The 25103-nt window shown below is 45.9% G+C and overlaps 3 protein-coding genes across 13 annotated transcripts in view; 2 read left to right on the forward strand and 1 right to left on the reverse strand.

The window, feature by feature from the left end:
- Positions 1 to 17901, forward strand: part of Rnf121 (ring finger protein 121) — a 68710-nt gene extending 50809 nt beyond the window's left edge. For all 5 annotated transcript variants that reach the window (XM_040757561.1, XM_040757568.1, XM_040757554.1 and 2 more), the window contains exons 5-9: positions 381 to 488; positions 3131 to 3251; positions 13721 to 13854; positions 14433 to 14534; positions 16560 to 17901. In XM_040757561.1, the coding sequence (XP_040613495.1) occupies positions 381 to 488; positions 3131 to 3251; positions 13721 to 13854; positions 14433 to 14534; positions 16560 to 16680 (586 nt within the window). In that variant the 3' untranslated portion in view covers positions 16681 to 17901. The remainder of the gene's footprint in view (positions 1 to 380; positions 489 to 3130; positions 3252 to 13720; positions 13855 to 14432; positions 14535 to 16559) is intronic.
- Positions 3131 to 21729, forward strand: LOC101824440 (interleukin 18 binding protein). 2 transcript variants are annotated; one of them, XM_040757602.1, is made up of 6 exons: positions 3131 to 3251; positions 19644 to 19717; positions 20046 to 20240; positions 20934 to 21057; positions 21135 to 21282; positions 21482 to 21729. In XM_040757602.1, exons 2-6 carry the CDS (start codon positions 19690 to 19692, stop codon positions 21593 to 21595), a joined length of 609 nt encoding a protein of 202 aa, XP_040613536.1. In that variant the 5' UTR covers positions 3131 to 3251; positions 19644 to 19689; the 3' UTR covers positions 21596 to 21729. The 2 variants fall into 2 exon arrangements, with proteins under 2 accessions (XP_040613536.1, XP_005074189.1); XM_005074132.4 differs by lacking the exon at positions 3131 to 3251 and adding an exon at positions 18038 to 19384.
- Positions 21730 to 22415: 686 nt separating this feature from the next.
- The window catches only part of Numa1 (nuclear mitotic apparatus protein 1), an 80236-nt gene continuing 77548 nt past the window's right edge, over positions 22416 to 25103 (reverse strand). For 5 of the 6 annotated variants that reach the window (XM_040757540.1, XM_013116303.3, XM_013116304.3 and 2 more), the window contains 5 exons: positions 24438 to 24574; positions 23987 to 24163; positions 23688 to 23807; positions 23398 to 23595; positions 22416 to 23150 (listed from right to left, as the gene is read on the reverse strand). In XM_040757540.1, the coding sequence (XP_040613474.1) occupies positions 23139 to 23150; positions 23398 to 23595; positions 23688 to 23807; positions 23987 to 24163; positions 24438 to 24574 (644 nt within the window). In that variant the 3' untranslated portion in view covers positions 22416 to 23138. Of the gene's footprint in view, positions 23151 to 23397; positions 23610 to 23687; positions 23808 to 23986; positions 24164 to 24437; positions 24575 to 25103 lie in introns of all 6 variants that reach the window. The other variant, XR_005881506.1, reaches the window with a different exon arrangement.

Here is a 25103-nt window from a genome sequence, read left to right on the forward strand (position 1 = left end):
TCTTGGGGGTATGATTTTTTTGGTGGGGGAGGGGGTTCAAGACAGAGTTTCTCTATGTACCTTTGGAGCCTGTCCTAGAACTTGCTCTGTAGACCAGGCTGGGCTCAAACACACAGAGATCTGCCTGCCTCTGCCTCCTTTGTGCTGGGATTAAAGGTGTCTGCCATCACCACCTGACAGGGGTATGTATGATGATTTAGGGACATTTCTGCAATTGAGGATGTCAACAACTTTTGACAGTAACCAAAGTTTGCCCAATACATCCTGAGCATTGAACCTGATGCCCCATTGATGTGAGAAGAAGGGGTTCTGGTGATTCAGTGGCCCCTGAGGCCACCTTTCTGTACCAGCTAAACTAACTTTTTATTTCCTTTCTCCAGGTTGGTTTATAAATGGTTCCTCCTAATCTACAAAATCAGCTATGCCACTGGCATCGTTGGCTACATGGCTGTCATGTTTACCCTCTTTGGTCTTAACTTATTATTCAAGTGAGTACCCTTTGCTTTTACATTTTTCTGGTATTTAGAAAAGAATGACTGGAAATCCTGCGTATTACAAAAGAGAACATGGTACATGTGGCAGTCCTCTGTGCTATTTTGCTGGGAGAAAACATTGAATGCCTGAATTATAGACAAAGGCCAGAGTCCCAAATCATTGTGTATATGTTCTAAAAATTGGTATTCAGTGGAAAAGCATAGCAAAAGTAAACATAATAACCAGTTACCCATAATTTTATCCCGTAAGAATAGTTTTTATCTTGGTACACTTCTTTTCTGACTAGACCAGGGACTAGCAAAATTCACCCAAGGGTTTGTTGCCTTCTAGAAGATCTACACCAGCTTACAGGTCCTCCTGCCTACAGATGACACAGAAGCCAAACAATCCTGAATTTAGAGACTAGAGAGTACAGTGAGTCAGTAGTACAGAAGAAGGTGAAATGTGGCTATCTAGATGAAGCAATATTGACTGTGGGCTATAGATCAGAAGGAGTCCCAAGCCAGGCTTGGTGATGTGTTTCTGTTTTCCTAGTTACTTAGTAGGCTAAGGCAGAAAGAAGCATTGAAAGTAGTGTCTGCCTAGGCAGTCTAGGTGACTCAAGCTAGAGCCTGGCTCAGAATTAGAAAAAAAAATGGACTGGGGATGTAGCTTAGTGGTAGAACTTTAGGTCTAGATAGGCAACGTTGAATTCTCAGTACTGAAGAAGGGAAAAGGGGAAAGAAAAGAGTTCCATGTCTGGGACAGTGACTAAAGATCACATCTTAATTTATGTCTGGGAAGACTCTGTCTTAGTCACTGTTCTAGTGCTGTGATGAGACACCATGACAAGACAACTCTTATGAAAAGAAAGTGATTACTTGCAGACTTTCTTACAGTTTCAGAGGTTAGTCCATTATCATGACAGGAAAAAGATAGTGCTGGAACAGTAGCTGAGAGCTTTACATCCTGATCTGTAGGCAGCAGGCAGAGACAGGTTCTGGGCCTGTCAAAGGCACGCTTTTAATCCCAGTACTCAGGAGGCAGAGGCAGGTGGATCTCTGTGGGATCGGGGCTAGCCTGGTCCACGGAGCGAGTTTCAGAACAGCCAATGCTACACAGAAAGACCCTGTCTCAGAAATACAAAACTGCTATGTTATACAGTGAGTGGACATTCCTAGATGTCTTTTTTCTAGGAGGAAAATGAGGCTGAAAGTATAAACAGAATCCAGAAAGGTTTAGGATTCATTCAGAGTCTAATACATATCTTCAACAGAGCTGTGCTGGTATTTAAGGTGTACCTCACCATGCCCAGCTAATGGTATGTTTTAAAGATGTTTCTCTATAGTTTCTTTACTTGCTTAATTTATACAAGAGGAAAACAAAGATCTTGACTATATATTTTAATTTTATGTTTATGAGTACATGCAGGAGCTACAGAGGCCAGAAAAGAGCATTGAATTCCTTGGAACTGACATTACAAACAGTTGTGAGCTGCCATGTGGGTGTTAGGAACTGAACCCTGGTGTTCTGCAAGATCAATCAGTGCTTTTAAGTGTTGAGCCCAGAACTTGACTATTTTTATGCCACTGTTTAGGTTGATTGGTATAAAATGAACGCTAATTTATCAGTGAGTTAAATATTGTAAGGCTGATAAGCACACCCAATTTCTTTGAGAATTATAACTTACAAATATGAGTGAATACATAGAGTTCATTGTAAAAATATGTTAGCAAATGTTTTCTACAATGTTCATATACTCTTCTACTAATTATGAAAGATCCATATTTCCTTAGTAAAGAAGCTTGAACCAAAATTTAACTTTGATGACATTATACTGGAAGTGTACTTACACAACTGTTCTATAGTAACAAATATGTAAATATTTACTAATTTTACACCCCCAACCTATGTTTGATAAGTGCTTTCTGTAAAAGAAATGTAAATATTTTAGGTTGTGTGGAAAAGTAAGGGGAAACCTAGTCTATTATGTGCAATACTTACAAGTGAACAGAGAAAACTCTTATCCTGCTGTTCCCTGCTTCCCTGGGGGCCCAAGAATACAGTTCACATATGGGAGATACTGTGTGCAATTACTGTTAGTTCAGACATTCCCTGAAGAGACCTGGCAAGAGATAGAGGGTCATTTCAGTCTTTGCCTTTGATCTACCATGGTCATAAATGTCCTGCCAGCCTTTGGAGTCAGCCATGTCAGCTTGGGTGGCTGACTTGACATGAAGCCATTCAGCGAGTTCCTTTTTTTGATGAAATCCCCATTACTTGGTATCCAGCATTTACCAATAGTGGGATTGCTAACACATAACTCCCACAAATTCTCTGGACAAGTACAAAGCCTGGCCGTCTGTCATATCAGGCTGTAGCTACAGATAAAGTTGAGACTAGGGATCAGGTTCATCAACCAGTGAGTGATATAGTAGCTTGGTATTTGCAGCTCATAGTAATAGCTTTCTCGAGGGATATTTGTGGACCGTACATATTAAAACAGCAACCTGGATTTGTTCATAATCTAATAACATTTACTCTAGCTTTTGAGCAACCCAAGTAAATTTAGGCTTTGCCTTGAGTGTCCTCAAGCAGTAATCCAAGGTAGTTGGGTCTCAGGGCAGGCCTTACTGCCACACTGCTTCCCTTGCAGGATTAAACCAGAAGATGCAATGGACTTTGGCATTTCTCTTCTCTTCTATGGCCTCTACTATGGAGTTCTTGAGCGGGACTTTGCAGAAATGTGTGCAGACTATATGGCTTCTACCATAGGGGTAAGCTCATCTGTTTTTTGGGTTTTGTTTGTTTGTTTGTTTTGAGATAAAGTCTTGCTGCATATGTAGCCCAAACTGGCACCTTGGGCTCAAAATTCTCCTACCTCAGATTCTTGACCACTAGGATTACAAGTTTTTACCACTGTGCCCTGTTATCTGTACTCTTAATATTGTCTCCAGCTATCTCCAAATAGTTCAGGCTAATGTCACTTACTTGATGTAAGACAAAGACATTAAAATGAGATAATCTATATAAAAAACCAGGTGGTGGCACATGCCTTTAATCTCAGTACTCAGGAGACAGATGCAGACAGATTTCTGTGAGTAAGTTCCAGGACAGCCAGGGTTACACCCAGAGAAACCCTATCTTGAAAAAAGCAAACAAAAAAATTTTAGAATGTGGGTGGTATGATTATAGATTTCTTCTTAGAAACTTAGAAACTCAGATTTCACATGTGCCTTGGAATTTTAACTTTAGAGTCAGCATAGGAAAGAAATACTTTAGCCAGTAGGAAGTTACATAAATTTAACAAATGTTTTTTAATGCTGCATATGTTGGACTTACAAGGGTATCTGAAATAAAACATGTATCCCTCTCTCAGAGACTATTGGCAGTACATTTTGCTAGTGAAGAAATAGTTATTTATGTAGCCACTGATTGTCCAAGTGTCAGTGAGTAACCCCGGACCGATACTTCCCAAAGCAACACTAATTAAACCCAGTGGGTCACACATAGAAAATCTGCAAATAAAAATAAAACATGGCCCTTGCCCCAAATGACTTCACTCACTTGTGAGAAAGGTAAAATATTAAAGCAATGCACAGACATAAAACATGTCTGTGTTAAGTCTTGTGAAGGAAAGTTGCATGAATCCATGAACACATGATACTGACACATTTGACTCTCATTGACCTCAAAGATGGCTTCCTCAAAAAAGTACTTTTAAGCTGACTTTAACATGAGTAGGAATAAGTGATGAAATGTGCGGTGAACAGAGGAAATAGCATCCACAAGAGTCCTGTCAGCAGGACTGAGTGTGTGTGTGGTTCCTTCCTTTTTTATACATATACATGTGTATTTCTCTGTCTGTACACATGTATGCGTATGCCTTTGGGAGCCAGAGGACAACTTTGAATGTCATTCCTTAGGATCTATCACCTTGTGCTTTGAGACAGAGTCTCTCATTGTCTGAGCTTGCCGAATTTTGTAGCCTGGCTGGCCAGCAGGGATTTATCTCTACCTCCCCCCAGCATGAAGATTATGAGTATGCAGCACATCTGTGTATGTGCTTGTTGATGTGTGTATATGTACACAGATGCTTGACCGTGTGTGTGTGTGTGTGTGTGTGTGTGTGTGTGTGTGTGTGTGTGTGTGTGTGTGTGCATGGATGCAGAGGCCAGAGGTCAAATTGTTTTTTGAGACAAGTTCTGTCTATTATTTATCTCTGGCTGTCCTGGAACTCACTACTGTAGACTATGCTGGCCTTGAATTCACACAGAGCCACCTGCTTCTGCCTCCCAAATCCATTTTATGTATGATGTATGGGTGTAGGTATGTATGCGCCGTGACATTTGTAGATCAGAGAATAAATTTGTGGAATTGGTTCTCTCCTTCTGTCTTTACATGTGTTTCAGGGATCAAATACAAATAGTTGGGTTTGCATAGCAAGTGCTTTACCTATGAGCTATCTGACAGTGCTCCACTTTAATTTTTATAATAAGAGCTGTCACTGAACCCTGGGCTCATCAATTCACCTATGCTGGCCAGTGAGATCCAGGCATCCAGCTTTCTATGTCCCTCATCATCCCCCCACCTGTGAGTTTACAGACACATACTGTTGTACAAAACCTCTAAAATATGGGTACTCAAGATCAAACTCAGATCTGTATTCATGCTCTCCGTGTCATGAAAGGGTAGATCTTCTTGAGGAACTAAGGTTAGTGTCTGGAGAAATAGTCTACAGATAGGGTAAAAATTTACAGGTCAGAGATTTTAATCTTATTTATTATTGTATTTGTGTATGATGCTAGGACAATGCACAGCTATTATGCTTATGTGCAAGTTAGAGAACAATTTTTGTATATTCAGTTCTCTGCTTGTACCTTTATGTGTATGCTAGGAATTGAACTCAGATCATCAGGTTTGCATGGCAATACACTTTGCCTGCTGAGCTATACATAGCCAGCCCAAGATTTTAGTTTTGTTACTAAAAACACTGAAGGCCCGTTAAAAGCACTGGGAGGTTTTGTTTAAATGAATCAGTTGATCAGGTATTATCCCAATAATGTGCTGTAGATGGGAAATGTCTCCTAGCAATCTCTGAAAGTCAGTAAGTGTCTACAATTGATCTCTCCTAATTTGCAACTCTTGGGGTCTTAATTTTTTTATAAAACCTATTTTATAGCCTAGATAGTTAATAGAATATCCTCTTTGTATTTTTTCAGGAGAAATTTGTAATCCCCAAGGCAAATTTTTCTTTACTTCTTCAAATATTCTTTTGAAATCATTTACGTTTGAATCAGATAATGAAATGCCATCCACATAATGTTAAATTATAGATTGAGGAAATTGCTTACATGTTATTTCCAACGGCTGCTGTAGAAAACATTGGCACTGGGTGAGGCTATTTAACATTCCCTGTGGGAGAACCTTCCACTGATATTTCTTAGCAGGTTGTGAATTACTGTAAGTAGGCACCGTGAAGGCAAATTTTTCCCTATATTTTTCTTGTCGAGGTATAGTAAAGAAATAGTCTCTTAAGTCAATAACTATAATAGACCAAACTTTAGGTAATAAAGAAGGCAGTGGCATTCCAAGACTGTAGAGAGTCTATTGGCTGAAGTACTTTATTAATGTCTGTCAAGTCTGAAAGCATTCTCCCAATTTCCTGATTTCTTTTTATAGCAAATGCAAGAGAATTCCAAGGGCTGGTAGAGTATTCAATATGTCCAGCATTTAGCTGTTCCTGAACCAGCTGTTCTAGAGCCTCTAGCTTTTCTGAAGTCATATGCCATTGCCCCACCCAGACAGGATTGTCGGTTAACTATTTTAAGGGTAGGGCTTTTGATCCCTCTATGAGTTCAACATTTGTTTTATTCTGCCTTTTTTTTCCCAAAGATTTTGTTTTTGCCTGTATGTGTGTTCATGTGAAGGTGTTGGATCCTCTGATACTAGTCACAAGCAGCAATGAGCTGCCATGTGGGTACTGGGAATTGAAACTGGGTCCTCTGGAAGAGTAGCTGGTGCTCTTAACCACTGAGCCATCTCTCCAATCCCTTTTTCAAATATTTATTATGTATACAGTGGTCTGCCTCCATGCCAGAATAGGACAGCAGGTCTTACTGCAGATGGTTATGAGTCACCATGTGGTTGCTGGGAATTGAACACAGTACCTCTTGAAGATCAGCCAGTACTCTTAACCTCTGAGCCATCTCTCTGTCTGAGTTAGATGTTTTTACACCTGAGTCTTTGGTTGTGGGGGAGTCAACAGGGTGGGTAGGGAGTTTCTATGAGTTTTTATATAGCCTGGATGATTAGTGACTTATAACATTGCTTCCATAAACATGAGTTGGTTTATGGTTCACTTTTCGTTACAGGAGGAATGTTAATCTGTGTATTAAATTGCTTAACAGATCACGGCCCCATAGATTTACTGCTATATTAGCCACATATGGCCTCAGCCTTCCTCTTTGTCCTTCTAGTCCTATACATTCAACCCATCTCGTACTTTGTTTTACATGAGATAGGGTTCCAATCCCTAAGAATTGAACATCTACCTCTTGAAGAGGCCAACTTGGATGCCAAGATTCTGGAGTGATAATGGTGACGTCCATACCTCTGTCCAGTAGTCCTTTGAGTATAACATTGATTTGTACTTAGTTTTGGTCTTTGGTCATTTATAGACGTCTGCCAAAATACACATTTTTCTGTTTCTTCCATGAATTTTTGACTCATCCCCCAAAACTATTCTACCATCCATAGCAGTACATTTTTTTACAATAGGCACTGGATTTCCTAATGGTTCTGGGGAGGATTGTCCTCCACAGTGACTGGGAATGACTGGTCCAATTTTGACATGGAGGCATTCTAGAGCCCCCCCCCCCCAAGGTCCTGATGGTAAAGGGTTGCCTCATTTGTCTCTTGTCAATCTACATTTGTTGGTCCACATCTTCTACACAATGCAGAATGTTGGGGCCATCTTTTGGGGGTATTCTCAGAATAGGCATCATTTCTAGCAATGCCTTGTCTATAATTTCTTCTTAGATGGCCTATTCTAAAGCATTTGGTATTTTGATAACTCCTCATACCTTTGGAAATGGCTTTTCATACCCAAGCTTCAATGTTACAATCAAAAGACTCAACATCGGGTGTGTGCAGTATCCATTCATCCATTGTGGCTGGTCTGAAATTTAAGGGCCCCAGAACATTTTTGCATTCTAAATTAGCATTTTTCCAATGCTAGAGATTCCACGAGATTCATCTAACTTCTTGGTCTGCTACCCCTATTTGTACAGCTGTAGTCAATCTTTGAAAAAAGTCACTAAAGGGTTCTTTTTGTCTTGTATAACCTTAACATATGACTCAATTCTTTTCCCTGGTTTTTGAATCTTGTCCCAAGCATTGAAGGCTCTCTATGGCATAGGGACAAGATGTGTTCATTGTATGAGTATCTGCATCCGCATAGCGGCCCTCACCAAGAATCTTGTCTTGGGAAGCCTCATAACCTTTGATTCTGCCTTGATGTTCAAGGTTCTTGGCCTCCTCCCTCCAATATGATTTCCACTGCAGCTGTGGAACAAGTTCTAGAACTGCTGAGACTAATAGACTCCAGTCATTTGGAGTTATTCTATTTCTTGTAGCCCATGGCTTTACTAACTGCCTCACATATGGCAGACAAGGTGTCTGTCCTGCTGGGCCCTGCAGCCGTTTGTCCCAAAAAAAAATACACAGAGACTCATATTAATTATAAACTGTTTAGCCAGTGCTTCAGGCTTCTTACTGGTCAGCTCTCTCTTAATTATTAACCCATAACTATTAATCTATGTATTTCTACAAGGCTTTATCTTACCAGAGAAGGCTCAAGCATGTTACTCCTTCACTGGCTACATGGTGTCTTCCTGGCAACTTCTGTGCCTTCCTCTCCCCAGACTTCTCCTTGTCTGATAGCCCAGCCTATACTGCCTGCCTGGTTACTGACCAAATCAGTGTTTTATTCATCAAACAATAAGAGAAATACATATGCAGAAGGACATCCTCCATCATGTGCATGATAATGCCTTTTCCACTACATCCTGGGGGGGGGGGAGGGCAACACTACTGTAAAAGGATTAGGTGTAGATGGTGAAGAGCTGCTTCAAGCTTAAAGTGTGGGGATGTAACAACCAAACTGAAGGACCCAAGTGTGCAGGATCCATTTATCCATTGTGGCTGGTCTGATCCTTAAGGGCCCCTGTTCCTTTTTGCATTCTAAATTAGCATTTTCCACCCCCCCCCCTTCAGAATGTGCACTGCTTATGTGCCTGTTGCCTGTATAGGTTAGATGACAGTGCCAGATTCCCTGAAACTAGAGTTATGGATATGTGTGAGCTACCATGTCAGTGCTGGCAACTGAACCCAGGTCCTCTGTAAGAGCAACAAGTTCTCTCTACTGCTGAGCCATCTCCCCAGCCTGTTTTGCTTTTTGATGAAAGTATTCTCTTACAATTATTTCAACAACAGAAGTATTCCCAATTGTTTTGTCATTTTCTTAGGCCCCACTCAGATGTTGTCATCCTAAAACAGGGGACTCTCCATCTCCCTAGGTAATGTTAGTCAAGTGCAATATTGTTGTTTTTTGTTTTTTGAGACAAGGTTTCTCTGTGTAACAGCCCTAGCTGTCCTGGAACTAGCTCTGTAAACCAGGCTGGCCTCAAACTCACAAAGATCTGCCCACCTCTGCCTCCCAAGAGCTGGGATTAAAGGCATTCTCAGTGTAGTGAGATTAATTTTTTTTTCCTGTACTAAAACAGATTGGAAACAAAAATCTATTACCTCCCTTTATGGATAGCTGTAATTCTGTGAATTACAAGTGTTCTGAGAGTATCCCAAGGGTTCATGTGTTGGAGACTCGCTCCTTACTGTGGAGTTCTTGAGGTTGTGGCATCTCTAGGAAGTCATTAGGTTATGTACCCTTGAGAGAGACTGAGGTGATTCTCATGGCCCCTGATTTACTTCATACCAGATCAGTTATTATAAGTGTAAGTGTAGCTCCTGAATGATCTCCTACTTCCAATCTGGATGTGATCTTTTTCATCTATATGTTCCCATGTGGGGTAACATCCTCCATGGGGTGACTAAAGGGTGGTTGTTACATCCAGTCTGTGCTACATGAGCTTTTTACACTCCAAACCGTAGATGGAATGTTCTTTCCTTAGAAGTGCCCAGCCTCAGGACCTTTAGAATAGCAGTGCAAACATTCTGGAATTGCCTGTTGGATTCTTCATAACTCTCTCCTATCTACATGTGTAGATGTCAGATCTTAAGCCTCCTCATTCTCCAGAAGAGAGCCGCGGATTCTGGCTTGTCAGTTACCAGCTTTACACTCACAGCACATGTGTAGTAAGACTGCTTCATGGCATAACAGGCTTTCAAAGCAGCCGTGTCAGGATACTGGTCTCTCCTCTGCTGACTCTTCGCTCTGGTTTGCCTCAGCTTCTGTCAGCTTTTATCTGGAGCTTATTGGCAACTGCCATGTTATGCACTGCCCTATCTCCTCAGAGGGGTGGGCAGCAACCAGCCTGCAGAATTCCTCCTGTGTGTGGACAGCAGCTGAGTTCAGAGCAGACAGTGAGTTACTCTTTCCCCCAGGATATGCTTATTACATTGGACTCCCTCAAATAATGGGTCTCCTGAGCTCTCAGGAGGAATTATCAGGTGTTCACTGACTAACGGTGAGACTCAGTGATGTGACAGTTTCCAGAAACTGTGGGATATTTCAGCTTCCAGTCCAGAAACAGGTTCATTTCTTGTTAAGGTGGAACATGTGAGCAGAAGGATCATCACATTGGTCTTTTCTGGCAGGTTGACACAGGAGCAGGAAAACAGACAGCCCATCTACAATTGAGGTTGACAGAACTTCGCATTGTCTGTACCTGCCACCCACAGTCTGAATCTTGACAGCCAGCGTCTTGTGAATGACCCAGAGTGTATATTTCTGATGAAAACATTCCCCTTCCTCTGAGTCCTGCAATCTTTTGTAAAGATTATTTCTTCTCTAAATAATGACATAGAAACTGATTATCTGTCCATTTTACAGGACTCACACATGTATTCACAGTGCTGTGACCCTTGCTGTAGGCTGGCGGGCTGGCATGGCTGTAACTGATGAGTAGGGTTGTCCTAGAAATGTGATTTAGTCCTGGGTGAGTTAACTCATTCACTGTTTCCCACAGCAGGTGTGACTGAAACTCTACATTACAGGCTTTATGCTAGAGTTTGGGTACAGCAGGTTCTGAGATGCAGGGACCTTGAGTGGGGGACAGAGATGTGCCTCATGTCAGCTTCCCAACCGTGAGGACCCAGCAGTCTTTCATTAGTTATGTAAAGAGTTTTTGGTTAATTGAGTGAGTCCCTGAGTGACAGAAAACTGAATTTCAGGAATGTTGCTGTCCTGGTAGCAAGAATCTCATGAAGGCTTTGAGGTAATCTGGGAATCCCAGCCTTCTTGCATTCATTGGCCCCGTCACTCATTTGTGCAAGCAACAGTTGCCTTGTAAACACTTACAGGATGAGCAGGCACCTCTTTACACAATTGCCTACTTCTTGTCAAGTCTGTCTCTTTTTTTTGGTGAGGAGAGGGGTTTGGTAAAGCACTCAGGATCCCACCCCCTTCCCTGTTGTCTCTCAGCATTCTTACTCTGTCTCTGAACTCACCTTCTCTGCACCTCATAAGAGAAATTCGGAGTGCTTTTGTCATTTTGTGGCCAGTTTATTTCATTTGGGGTAAAATCTCCAAGGTTCCTTCATATGCTAGAATTACCTTCCTTTTCTTTAAAAGAAAAGTTACCATTTTCTTATTGTTTTCATGTGTGGGGGTGCTTTGTCTGCACACCACAGGCTTGCCTAGTTACTGAAGATGCTAGAAGAAGTTACTAGATCCCCAGGAACTCTAGTTACAGGAGGTCATGAACCACCATGGAGGTGCTGAGAATCAGGACTCTGTCTCTGGAAGAGCAGCCCCAATTCCCTTCCTTTGAAAGGCTGAGTAATATCTCTTGTATTCCATACATATTGAGCCTCAGTCAGTTTTCAATCTTTCGTACATTGTGAGTCCCAGCTTCTGTCCCAGAGAGTTATAGTCAATTTTTTATAACTGTGCCCCCAATTAGAACTCAGGGTCAGAAATTAGGCCTAAATCAACTCCTGTGGCTGATGCTTTGTTCTGAGGAGATCCCTGTGGTTAATTGATTTCAGAATTCCTAGATATCAAACTGTGAGGTTTTTTTTGTTTTGTTTTGTTTTGTTTTTTTGAGACAGGGTTTCTCTGTATTGTTTTGGAGGCTGTCGGTCCAGCCTGGCCTCGAACTCACAGAGGTCCGCCTGCCTCTGCCTCCCGAGTGCTGGAATTAAAGGTGTGCGCCACCACCGCCCGGCTCAAACTGTGAGGTTTTAACAAACATATTAATAAGCATTCTCAGGTCCTCCCCACTGGTCTGCATTAATTACCTCAGTAGGACAATTTCTTTCACTTCTGGGAAGATGTCTGTGATCTGAACTAAAGTAACTTAAATTGTGTCAGGGTACCTGTGGATGGAGACTGCCTTTTCCAAAGGGCCACTATGAAGTCATAAGCTTGTCACAGTAGTTTCTGTTGAAGCCAGAAGTCATGCTGGGGTAGAAGGATTGTGAAATGTTTTGTGGTACTTTCTTCCCCAAGTTATTTTTGTCCTGGTGCACCCTCAGAGAAAGCCCCTGACCCAGGCTTACCTCACAGCACCTCAGAGTTCCTAGACAACACCAGAACAGGAACGCGTTCTGTCTTCACTGCTGAAGTCTTGGCGTGAACTAGGACTGGACTGTTTGCAGATCCTAACCTTTTTGCTTTCATTTTTTTAAAACTCAGTTTATTTAGTGTGTATTAGTGTTTTGCCTGCATGTATATCTTAGTACTGTGTACATGCATAGATGGTCTTGAACTCTGCTTGCATCTGCCTGCCGAGTGCTGGGGTTGGTGTGCCACCATGCCTAGCCTGATGTGCTGTTAGTGAGCTTCATTGTACTCTCCTGCAGGCTATCTTTCCTGCAGCTGCCAGACACTTTCTGTGCTCTTTTGCAACATTATTCATTTATTTGGTTGGCTTTTTTTCAATTCTTTTTTAAGGTTTATTTATTTATTATGTGTACAGTGTTCTGCCTGCATGTATGCCTTCATACCAGTAGGTACCATATTTCAGTACAGATGGTTGACAGCCACCATGTGGTTCCTGGGAATTGAACTCCGGACCTCTAAGAGAACAGCAGTGCTCTTAACCGCTGAGCCATCTCTCCAGCCCCTTGGTTGGGAGTTTTGAAACAGGTTCTCATTATGTAGCCTTGCCTGGCCTGGAAATCCATGTATAGATATTGAACTTCCTATGGTCCTCTCGCCTCTGCCTCTCAAATGCTAGGATTAGCTGTGTAGCACTATTGTTGTTGTTGTTTGAGACAGGGTTTCTCTGTGAAACCAGAATTCTTTTTTTATTTAAAAAAAAAAAAAAAAGTCCCGGGCTGGAGAGATGGCTCAGAGGTTAAGAGCATTGACTGACTGCTCTTCTAGGGGTCCTGAGTTCAATTCCCAGCAACCACATGGTGGCTCACAACCATCTGCAATTCAATCTGGTGTCCTCTTCTGGCATGTAGGCAGAACACTGTATATGTAATAAATAAATAGATCTTTAAAAAAAAAAAGTCCCTTTCAGGGTCACTTTCTCATCTGATTCCTGGCCTGTCCCTTGCTCCTCACAGGTAGGCACCTGTCCACTCCTTAGTGTGTTCCAACCTGACTTCTGTTTGTGTCTTAAGTCACTAAGTGCCCATTGGTGGTCAACCTTCCCTTGGCAGATGTCAACACAGTTGGCTTAAGGACTCCTTCATTAGCAAGCTTCCCCACTCAGACTTTTAAAACGTGGTCTTTGTGGAGACTGGGTTGGAGAGGAGGCAGACACGATTCAGAAAGACCAGCTAGAAGACTGTTGTTGTAAATATTGTTAACTTGACAAGAAATAGGATCACCTAAAACACCAACTTCTGCGTCTGTCTGAAGGACCTACCTTAACTGTGGGTGATACCATTGCCTGGGTGGGGTCCTGGACTGAGGAGAAAGTGAGCTGAGCACCAGCATCCATCTCTCTGCTTCCTAACTGCAGATGCAACGTGACCAACATCCTTAACCTTCCCAGGCAGACAGATTCTCACAGCTTTTCTGGCCTTCCCTCCTGCTCTCATCCTCTAGTTTTACAGTGAGTCGGGCATGCCTACCAAGCACCTTTCAGACAGCGTGTGTGCTGTGTGTGGGCAGCAGATCTTTGTGGATGTCAACGAAGAGGGCATCATCGAGAACACATACAGGCTTTCCTGCAACCACGTGTATCCTGCTGTGTGCTACATCTCTCCTGAACCTACACTCCAATCATGGCAGGAGGAGGGTTGGGGGGACCATGGTGTGTGGTCCAGAGTTGGAGTGTAGGTGAGCCATGACAGAAGCTTTAGCTTTCCTCACCCTTTCTTCCACACTGGCACTCCCCTTCAGAAAAAGATAGTTAAGGACTGCCAGGTCACAGAGAACAACCCAAAGCTGCAGCCAGCATGTTGGGGGGGGGGGACTCTAGTGAAATGCTTCAATTTAGACTCAAATCCGATACTGTGGATTTGATGTCATCTCCATCATGTATCTGCTAAGTGCCCATCCTGTGTCATTTTGGGAACTGTGTATTATCTCCATCTTGGCTCATAAAAACAATGCAAATAAGGATCATTGCTCTCACTTCCCTGTGAGCAAACATTCAGAGGGAAGGGACCTGCCCCAAGTTACACAGCTATATGTAAGGAGCGAAGCCTACTGCTGAACCTTTCTCTGGAGGTGATGCTCTGGCACCTTGAGATCCACGATGTGGCTAAAGTACCAGTTTGCCTCCCTACCACTTCCCTTGACCAATGGTGCTCAGATTCCATGAGTTCTGTATCCGAGGCTGGTGCATCGTGGGGAAGAAGCAGACGTGCCCCTACTGCAAGGAGAAGGTGGACCTGAAGAGGATGTTCAGCAACCCGTATCCTTTGGGTCCTTATTGAGAGTGGGTGGTGGGAAGAAAGTACTATCAGTGTCTGGGTCATCCTGGGGCCATCCGTGCTGCCTCCAATCTAGAATGTTTACCACTCAGTTTGGTTTCTGTTCTTGGGAAGTGGGGTGTGACATGAGGCAGCAGGGAAACTCAGCTGCCCATCATAAATTACTAATGGAAGCAGCCACTGCCACTTGTCATGTGTCCACTTCCTCTCTAGAAAGGTCTTCACGTGTATCATCTCACTTGATTCGCTAGCAACTTTTAGAGGCTGAGCAATGGTCAGTTCCTCCAGCAGTGAGTGATGTGCATCTAGAGACTTCTCCCTTCACCTGTGCAGGCAGGCCTGAAGAAGCTGGCTAGCTGGGAACACCGTTTCTCCATTCGCTTCTAATGAAGGGCCTGCTTTCCTTGGCACTCACTCACTCTTCCCACCCAGCCTTTCTGTGGTCCTGCATTCACTTTCTGTGGGGTCCAAGGATCCAACTTTGTCCCAGCTCCTCCCCTAGCTGCCCTCTGTGCTGTTGCCTCTCCCTGTATCCCAGCAGGACTGATCAGGGGACAGGAGCACTCCACCCACTCCCAAAGCTTCGTCGGGTTTTCCTCCCAGCGGGGCTTTGCAAGCTTTCTCTCCCCTCTCCAGACCCCTTTTCCTACATTAAGTGTAAAGTAAAAGGGAAGGAACTCACCCAAAGACTTCTTGGCCTCAGGAGGACCTCCTCAAGTCTTTACCAAGGGTGAGCGCCTTGTGACTTCCTGTTCCCTTTTCCCTCTGACCCTGGCCTGGTTTGTGACGCTATTCTGACGCTATTCCTGGGAAGATATGAATGAACATCTACTCACCCCAGATGAGAACCGATGACAGACAAAGCAAGGGCACCACCCAAGTACACCCTGGTGAACCAGTGAGTTTTATTAGTGTTACTTATAGGAGTATGGGTGAGAGGTTATTTGCAGGAGCAGAAATGACTCAAAGACAGCTGCATCACCAAAAGCTACCATAGATGATGGCTTTTGGAAACTACAAACCTGGAACTTAGTGCAGGTAGTTCAGCTGGCCTGAGCCTCTTCTAGGCAGTTCAGCTTAGGTGAGAGGCTTCTAGGAAGCCCAGCTGTGTCTCAGCAGTTTTCACTGCCTATACATCCTTGATGAAGAAGAGGTCTAGTGTATCTGGTCAGTTCCAGGGACTTCCTGAAGCTTTTGAATTGTTCACTCTATGGGCTTTAAGGAGCTTCCCTGCTGGTTGAGATTTTTCATCTCTTTAGAATAGACTTCTTGGTTTTGTTTTGTTTTTTTTTTTGTTTTTTGTTTTTTTTTTTGTTTGTTTGTTTGTTTTTCCTAAGACAGTGTTTCTGTGTCCTGGCTGTCCTGGAACTCACTATGTAGACCAGGCTGGCCTTGAACTCAGAAATCCACCTGCCTTTGTCTCCTGAGTGCTGGGATTAAAGGTGTATACCACCACCACCTAAGAACAGCATGCATCTTAACAAGCTTCCTGCCAAGATGAAAGCTTTCATCTGTACAGCATGTCAGTAGAATGAATGTTCTCTTTCATGGAGAAACCTTACATTTTGTACATTGCAAGAACCTTCTTGGGGCAGGAGGATAGCTAGCTCAGAGGCAAAATACTTGCTAGAAGACCCTTATGATTCACACACAGTATTCCCTTCGCAGTCTCCTGTCACAGATACATTCCTAGGGTATTTGTCCGGCTTACACTGGTCATCTCTGAGGAGGTAGTGCCTGGAGGCCCTGCATGAATGTTGCTTGTGGAGATTTGTTTTATCTCACCATTTCTCGTGTCTGCTCCAGTTCCTTCTGCTCCCTTACCCTGATGCTCTGGGTTCAGCCTTTCATTCCAACAGAGAGCTGAAGAGAAGCTGGGTAGCTTTATCTTCTCTGGGCTGTAGAGCAGTGTAGAATTTTAGGCAAATCCAAGGAAGCCCTCACTACCATGCTGGGTGAACCTAACAGCTCTTGTACATAGTCTCTGATCCTTAACAGTCTAACAGCTGGGAGAGGCCTCATGTCATGTATGGACAGCTGCTGGACTGGCTTCGATACCTGGTAGCCTGGCAGCCTGTCATCATTGGCCTGGTACAAGGCATCAGCTATATCCTGGGCCTGGAATAATAAGGAACCACATCATTGGAGAACACAGCCCACCCTCCATGGACCTCAGGGCACTCTCCTTGCTGCCCACAAAGACTTGGGTGGGAAAAACTCAAAGGCATTTGGGCCACTCAGGACTTCCCCAGCTGTGTCTGGGTTGGGACGGGGAGAATGGTGGAGAACTAGCCAGTGGGGCTGTCAGCAGTGGGGGCTTTTTAAAAGAAAATTATTTTGATGAATATATTTAAATTTTTTATTGTGGAGCATAGGAATTGTCCCCCACGCCTAGGCCTTCTCCTGCTTGAACAGGGTAGAGCAAGCTGTTGGTCGGGAGGGGTCATCTCATCTCTGGCTGGAAGCAAGGGTGGGTTTTCTGAGGACTGAGCGCCTCAGCCTACCCTTTCACCTTCCCTTCCCCCTGCAAGGCTCAGCCTGCTTTGCACTCAGTGTGGAAGAGCTCAGCCTGGTGCCACCGATCAACACTGAGCACTGAAGGGTCTCTTCATCTGTCTGGGGTATAAGATGGCTGTTGTACATGATTCTGTTCCCCTCTGCCTAGAAACTAAAGACTGAGTGTGGCAAAAATCAATGACTTTTCCAAGTAGGGAAACCCTGTGACCTCAATTCACTGACATATTTTGGGACAACTGGAAGAACGAGTAGCATGGATAACCTGCTGCTGAGCAGGGTTGATGCCAGGCAGGATATAGAAGCCATCTATATATTGTTGGGCTGTGGAAGCTACTTTGGCAGTAGTGAACGTCTCAGCTTCTTGTGCAAATAGACCCTTCAGCCTGGAAGTGGTAGCATGTGCCAAAGGCTACTGTGCACATCACTTCCTTACCAAAAGCCTAAGATTGTGTATGTTTGTGCGTGCACATAGCAGACTAATGAACATCAGTTTCTGCCAGTCAGCAATGTGCCCTTGAAGCTCAGCAGGAATCCCTGGGATATCCCTATGTGGGCTTGGTCATTTGTGAACTCTTCCTGGGCCTGACAATGGAGTGGTGGGTGGATAGGAAGAGTAAGGCCTGAGTGGGTACAGGTTCCTGAAAATGGGCTTCTAGGCAAGCCCAGCCTTAGTCGTGGGCGTTTGAAGAAACTGGGAGGGAGGGCATCGTGGGTCTGCAGCCCTGGGTTTCTAGGGAAATTTGGCCTGGCTCCTTTGAGAGCAACAAGAACCAAACAGGGTCTTATCACCACCTTTGAATAAAGCTCCATGAGCTGGGCTGGAAAGCTCAACATCCATCTGCTGTTCTTTTGGCCACCTCTTCCTGTGACCCCTGGGTGTCTTGCCTCTTGTACCCCAACTGACAGCTGAGGCCCAGAGTCACTAGTGCTGCCCCCATGTGTGGTTCCCACCCTGTGGCATTAGGGGCCCCGAGGCCTCACTGTGTCCCCTTTCAGACTGAGGTGGCACTCCATCATCGCTGTCTGAGACTAGTACCTTACGACCCCAAACTACTCAGCCTGCTCGCTTACTCAGCTGTGGCTTCCTGGCTGCCTCCGTCCTCCGGGCCTGGGAGTTGAGCAAAGGGCTCAGAGATCACTCTTCCTTCGCCCTCCATTCTCCCTAAGGTCAAGGCTGCTTTCTCAGCCCTGAATCCCACAGCCTCTGAGGATCACCTTGGTTGCTCTAAGGTAGAGGCCTAGTTCCTCTTCTGCACCTCCTCCCATCCCCCCTGAGAACCACCCCTGGGGGTGGGGGTGCAACCTCTGGGTTAACTCTTGGAGATCCTGGGTTCTGAGGAAGGAGTTTTTCCCTGTGTTCGGCAGCCTAGGTGGCAGACGGTAGGTGGAGTTGCTCAGAAGAAATGTGAATGCGACCCAAATGCATGACTTTTAGCCTCCTGCATCCGAATCACTTCCCAACCCTTATTCCTGGGTCTTCAGACCTGATTCATCTCCCTACCTGTTGTCACCAGCTTTCCCGCCGATCACAGAGACCTAACCCTAGGGTCACACACTATCCACAGGTGCATGCCCTAGAGGCCCTGGCATACTTGGGGAGCACAACTTCAGATTTTATCTGATTCTAATTCTGTACCTGCTAAGTCCCAGCCCCTGAGCTACTGGAGCTGGTGTTGGGGAAGTGCCTTCTTGGCTGTTTAAAGTCAGCTTTGACCGTGGCTGGGAGTTTGTACACCAGCCAGTCAGGGAAGTTGCTATTTCCTGTGGTAAGAGTTTAGGGGCCAGGCAGCCACACTGAGCCTTGGAGCTCCCACAAGCTCTTCAGGGTTTAGAGCCAAGTAGGAAGATCAAGACTTAACTACTAGTGAGCCTATACAAGTAGCTGTGCCTGTGTATGTGAAGGGTGGGTGTTAAGTGATACAGTTGACCTTGGGGCTGGGGAAACAGAGGCTTGGATGGTAATGGGTGGGTGTAACACCAAGTTTAAAAAGATCTTGGCTCTATAGAAAGTTAGCTGTGAAGGGTGAAGGGGCACCACAGTCCTGACCCTCAGCAAGACTGTACTAATCTGTGTTGCCCCCTGGGGGCCTTAGTGGGGTGACGTGGACATAGATCCCTGTGAGAGTCGGGGTGAGGACCTGGGAATTCTGCTTCTGTGTTCATTGGGTCAAGGGGTGGAGCAGCCAGTTTGGGATGGGGATTCCTAGTTAGAGCGGAAGTGAAAGTGAAATCATGGTTGGGAGCTTTCCCAGAAGCTCATTCCATCCTGCCCTTCCCAGAACAAGGGCTGTCAACGGAGAGTGCTGCTTCCCAGGTAAGTCCCTGGCTCTTTTGTGTCTTTCTCCTCCTCCCTACTGGGCAAGATTGGATTGCGGAACCGTTATATAAATGTTATTTGCAGCTGGTATGAAAGGAAATTGTTACTAGGTAACAAGAGCAGAGTCTTAAGTGCCAATTATCCAACTCGTGGCTCTGGGCCTGCCCCATGAAGTACCAGAAGCTCATTCGCACTGTCCGAGGGATAGAACCTAAGAAAATGCAGGGCTGGCTGAACTTTACTCACCTTTTTCCAGAGGAAGTTACAGATACCAGACCTGCTTGCTCCTGACACAAGTCATCATGATCATGAGACACTGCTGGACAGCAGGTGGGCTGTGGGGCTTTGTGGGGTCACCCTAATAGAACAGAGCAGTGTGGCTAACTTAACCATTGCCCCCAAGAGGATGCATCCAACTCTACTATTGCTCCAAGTTTCACTCTAGCTGCTTTGGCTCTGACTCCATTTCAAGGCTTCTTTGTCCCACATTCAGCAGGGCTATAGGGTGGGGGCTGCAGGGTCTCCACCTATTCTGATGCTTGGCGACAGCTTAGGAATATCTGGGTAGAGACCCGTTCCAACCCAAGTAGCAGCTTGTCTCTGACCAAAGTAAGTGCTGGGATGCTGAGTTTTACATCTGTAACTATCTGTTCCTCAGACCCCAGTTCTTGGTGGGCCCTGCTTCTGTATGTCCATGTTGTCATTCTGGCCAGAGCTACATCTGCACCTCAGACAACTGCCACTGTCTTTACTGGGAACTCCAAGGACCCATGCTCTTCCTGGTCTCCAGCAGGCCCTACCAAGCGCTACCCAGCAGTGGACGTGATCTGGCCAGAGGAAGAAGCGCCACTGAGTAAGGAGCAATATGGGAACCCAAGAGGCTACAGCTGTCAGAGGCAGGCTGTGAGCAGAGTTCAGGGGTTGGGTTGACATGGGAGTGCGCCCCTCCCATCTGCCAAGAAGCACCAGCAAGGCCAACTTGGCTGTGTTCACCATTCTACTGCCCAGCTCCCAAGATGGTTCCTTTAGTGTTGTAGACCCTCAGAGCCTTGGTGGCAAGGTATTCCCGGGCATACCCCCTCCATCCAGAGCCTGCCTGCCTTCTGGCTATCTCAGAGGATCATCAGCCTACTAGCACGACTATTGGACCTGTCATAGAATCTTAGATACTGGACATTTGTTTCATTTCTGTTCTTTTTGTTTGTTTGTTTTTTGAGACAGGGTTTCTGTGTGGCTCTTGTAGACCAGGCTGGTCTCGAACTCACAGAGATCCTCCTGTCTCTGTCTTCCCAGTGCTGGGATTAAAGGCATGCACCACCACCGCCGTGCTGGACACTGTTTTAGAAAAGGTCTTCAAGGGAGGAGGCACAGAAGGGGAAGAATTACATTCTTTGGGCTTAGGGAGACTGATTCCTGTATTTTCTCTTTTACGTTTTCCTGCATAGGTGGGGCACAGGTATTACAGGTTCTGATTCATGACTAAGGGGAGCTGGCAGGGTAGGGGCCTCTGTTTGATAGAATAACTAACAGCCATATTTGCTCCTAGATGGAACGCTGACCTTGTCCTGTACCGCCTGCAGCCGCTTCCCCTACTTCAGCATCCTCTACTGGCTGGGCAATGGTTCCTTCATTGAGCACCTACCAGGCAGGCTGAGGGAGGGTCACACAAGGTGAGGGTCATAGCAGTTAGCCTAGCAGAAGGGAGGCTTCCCCTGCAGCCCATCATGATTTCCTTCTGCTTCTGCAGTCGGGAACACAGGAATACAAGCACCTGGCTACAGAGAGCCCTGGTGCTGGAGGAACTGAGCCCCACCCTACGAAGCACCAACTTCTCCTGTTTGTTTGTGGACCCTGGACAGGTGGCCCAGGATCACATCATTCTGGCCCAGCTCTGGGTAAGGAACCTGAAGGAAGGAATCCAGGGGTGGGAGGAACTCTCTGTCCAGGGAAGAAAGTATGGGCTTTGCCAAGACAGCTTATGAACATGTAGCCATTCCCTGTGGTCAGCCACAGATGGAAGTAACTTGGGACTTCAGTGATAGGAGGGGAAGAAGTCCTCCTTAGCTCTGACTTTGTGTGCTTTTACTTTCCCAGGATGGGATGAAGACAGTTCAATCCCCTTCTCAAGAAATCCTCTCCAGCCACAGCCCAGCACCCACATCAGCAGGGCCTGGGGTTACCATGAAGCCAGCCGTAGCCTGGCCTTGACTGGATGGAGCCTGGTTCTCATCTACCTGGATGGTGAAGTCTCCACCGTAGGCTTTGCCCCTGTGCAGCTGATTCTCAAACTCCAGCTTCATTTCTACCCAGACTATTACAGTAATTAAATTAGACCCCTAGAATTCCTCCTGCTTGTCCTTCTGTCCATGCATCCCCTTTTCTAATGTCTTAACCACCTCACTGGTGTTCTGGAACCTTTTAGACCTGATGGTGCCTTAGCCAAGCAATAGGAGCTCTGCCTAGAACTCAACATGAATTTTCAGAGATCTGTTAGGGTCTCTCAGATTCTGCACCAATCCAATAGGTGAACACCCTGGTTGAGATGACACTTTGGCAATATCTACACTCAGCTCAGCTCTGGTCACAATCTGTGTTGATTTCATTATTTATGGGTGGTTCTGTTTGTTTTCCTCATTTGCCCCAATTTACTGTCCCATGAAAGGAGTGGGGAGATGACTGCTTCAGATCACAGTTGTATCTGTAATTTCAGCAGGGCCCACAATGAGTCCTCATAATGTGGCAACATCTCAGCCTCTAATGTCTTTTAGGCCCTAGTACTGTCCACAGGAACACTGTCTGCTTCAGGAAGGAGCAGGGGGCACTGCCTCTCATGCCATTCAGGATAACATGAATCCTTGAAATAGGAACAGGGGCCAGAAATGGAATGTGGAAAGATCCTGGGACATGTGGTCCCAGGAAGAAAGATGAGAGAAGGGTGTTGTTCTGAAGACTCAGCAGGACCACACACAGGTTCCAAAGAGCTATAATTTTTCCTCCTTCCCTCATACAATCCTAAAGCGCTCAGTACTCAAGGGAGAAAAATAGACTTTATTTACAAGTAATAACATTTAGAAAAGATCCATCCCTGGCCCTTAAAAACCTTCCCATAGTTCCATATCCCACCCCAGTGCAAGTCTGGGGAAGGTGAAGTGTGAGCTGCCATTAAAGGCTGCCCCCTATCCCACCCCTGAGACGCAGGACCCATCTGTCCAGGAAAAAGAGCATCCTCCAGGCAGCTGTGTCCTTGTGCAGATGGGAGGAGGTAAGAGCTGACTCCTACCAGGTCATGCCCAGTCCTGAGCTTCAAGAGCAAAGGCCTCTGCTAGGCCCAGCCACCAGGAACAGCAGGAAGCAGAATCTGCTTCTCCAATGGTCCCTTCTAGGTCCAAAGACTAAGGAAGACTATCTGGGCTCAAGAATCCAGCCTCAAATCTAGTTGTGATGGAGAAGTAAACTTTTCTCCAAAGCGGGGTGGAGGGTGGGGGTGGAAATCAGGAGGCAAGATAGGGAGAAGATCCCACACTGTCCAAGCTCCAAGCCTCCTGGGCCAGCTCTGAAAAGATACCTGGACCTTCACTGGTGCTTTTAGGCACCAGACAAGGGTGCAGGCAAACATCACTGTATCTGGGGGGGCTGGCCACCATTGGTCTGGGAGCTCAGAGAAGGCACTAAGAGGGACAGTAGAAGGAAAAGGACAAGGTCAGTGCTGAGGACACAGGTAGGGCCACGCACACTCACTGGCGTTGACTCTTTAATGCTTTGCCTGAAAAAGAAAGTCAGTCACTTGGGTTGCCAACCTCTATTAAATAGCTAGCTCAGAAACCCCTAGCTAGAACCCCTCCCTTTGTGTCCCACAAACACTTATCTTTAAGTTATCAGTTACCAATCATGCCTAAGAAATATGAGGTCCTCAATTATGAATGGCTAACCAGGACAAAGGGTACACCCCACTCCTCTCTGCTGGTCTACCTTGGCCCTGCCTTGGATGCTGCCCTATAGAGTAGTCTTACCTTGCCCTTGGCCCGAGGGGTAGCAGTGGCAGCGCCAGCTGTGGTGGTGGCAATTCGTGGAGAACGGCGGGTACCACTGTGAGTACTGGGGGAGACCTTTGCTGGGGTCTTCTTTGAAGCTCCTCGCCTTAGAAGACTATTTCCCAGCTTCTTGGGTGTGTTAAGGATGCTGAAGGCCATTGACTGGCGCCGGTCCGCCTGTAGGGGAAGGTCTGTCAACATGCTACTTAGGGGCTCTGCCAGCAAGGCTTCGCTTGGCCTGCCTTCCTCCCCTTCAGTCCCAGCCTAACCTGTTTAGGGACAACTGGAGCTGCTTTCTTCTGGGCTGCAGCAGTGCTGCTCTGCCTGCGTCCTTCATGCCGGTCCCTGGGAGTCATGGGGCGTGGGAAGCAGCTGGTAGCTTTCTTGGACTGTGAGGCAGAGGACAATTGCAATACGACATGCCTTCCCCACCTCTTGGCAGAGGCACTTCCAACAGTCCCATGGAAAGAAAGACTTCCCTCAGATTCACTACTTAAGACATGGTGAGCTGGTTCATACCTACATACAGTGCTAAAGAGAACAAAACGCAGACGTGAACATCACCTACCTCAGGAGTGCCAGGACCCTGGTGTGTCTCTGAGGAGACCCGTTTGCGCTGCTGCCGGGTAGTGATGCCAGCACCCTCAGCAATTTGGGTTGGCTGCATGCTGGCTCGGCGTAAGGTTTCCTGGGGATCTCCGGTTTTCATCTCCTCGTCAGTGATGGTTGCCAGGTTCAGGGAAGGCTATGTGGATGAAACAAGAGGAAGCAATTAGTGGGCCCCAGCTGTATAGAGCAGGAACTAGGGCTGTCACATAATACCAAAGAGCTGGATCCTGAAAACCTATACCTAGTCTCAAGCAGTCTCATATCTGACTTCACTTCTTGAGTGACACCTGTCAACTATTCCATGTGGAAGCATGAGAGTGAACTTTCCAGTAGGCCAAAGACCCAGCATACATACTGAGGTTAGCCACTTGAGTCAGTGTGGGAGGCCTTGAGGTGACCCTGTATCTCACCCTGGACTCCAGAGGATAGCAGGTCTTCAGGTGCGGAGGACACACTCTGTTGCGCTGCTGCAACTCTGCAATGCGGTTCCAATCGTCCAGCTGCTCAGGCTCATCCTGGCAAGTACCCATATAGAAGCTGTTCCTTCCTATGGGGGACAAGAAGTTAAGGCAAACATGGCTGCAGTCACACTGTCTACTAATCTGGCCAGACTTTGTAGCCACTGTTTCCTCCCACCATCTTGAGGGACTTCAAGATAGATACACAGTCCTGTTGTGTCAATGATGCAGAACATGTTTAAAGTGGCATACCCATCCAAATTACTTGTCTCATGAGGTCAGAAGAGTTCATACACAGGGTTGTAGGATCTTTCCCACCTGCCAAAGCTTGGTGCCCCACACCAAGAGAAACTGAGGATCATGAATTGATGCCTAAGGAGGGTCCCTAGTACCTAAAGGGCAACTTCCAAGAAATTTCTGGGCAGCCTGACTTTCCCAAAGCCCACTGTCTCTCAAAGTAGCCTGAAGGACTACTACCAGGAATCTTAAGCAGTTGGTGAGCACTCCTAGTCCAGACTGCTCCTTTGCGGTCCTAGAATAGGGAAGGCCCTGAGGTGGCAGGGACGAGTGATGGGCAGCAGTTCTGGTACAGGAAGGCAGCAAGGAGGCCTGCCTTGA

Source organism: Mesocricetus auratus, unplaced genomic scaffold (assembly GCF_017639785.1).
Source record: "Mesocricetus auratus isolate SY011 unplaced genomic scaffold, BCM_Maur_2.0 Super-Scaffold_4256, whole genome shotgun sequence".
Classification (NCBI taxonomy): domain Eukaryota; kingdom Metazoa; phylum Chordata; class Mammalia; order Rodentia; family Cricetidae; genus Mesocricetus; species Mesocricetus auratus.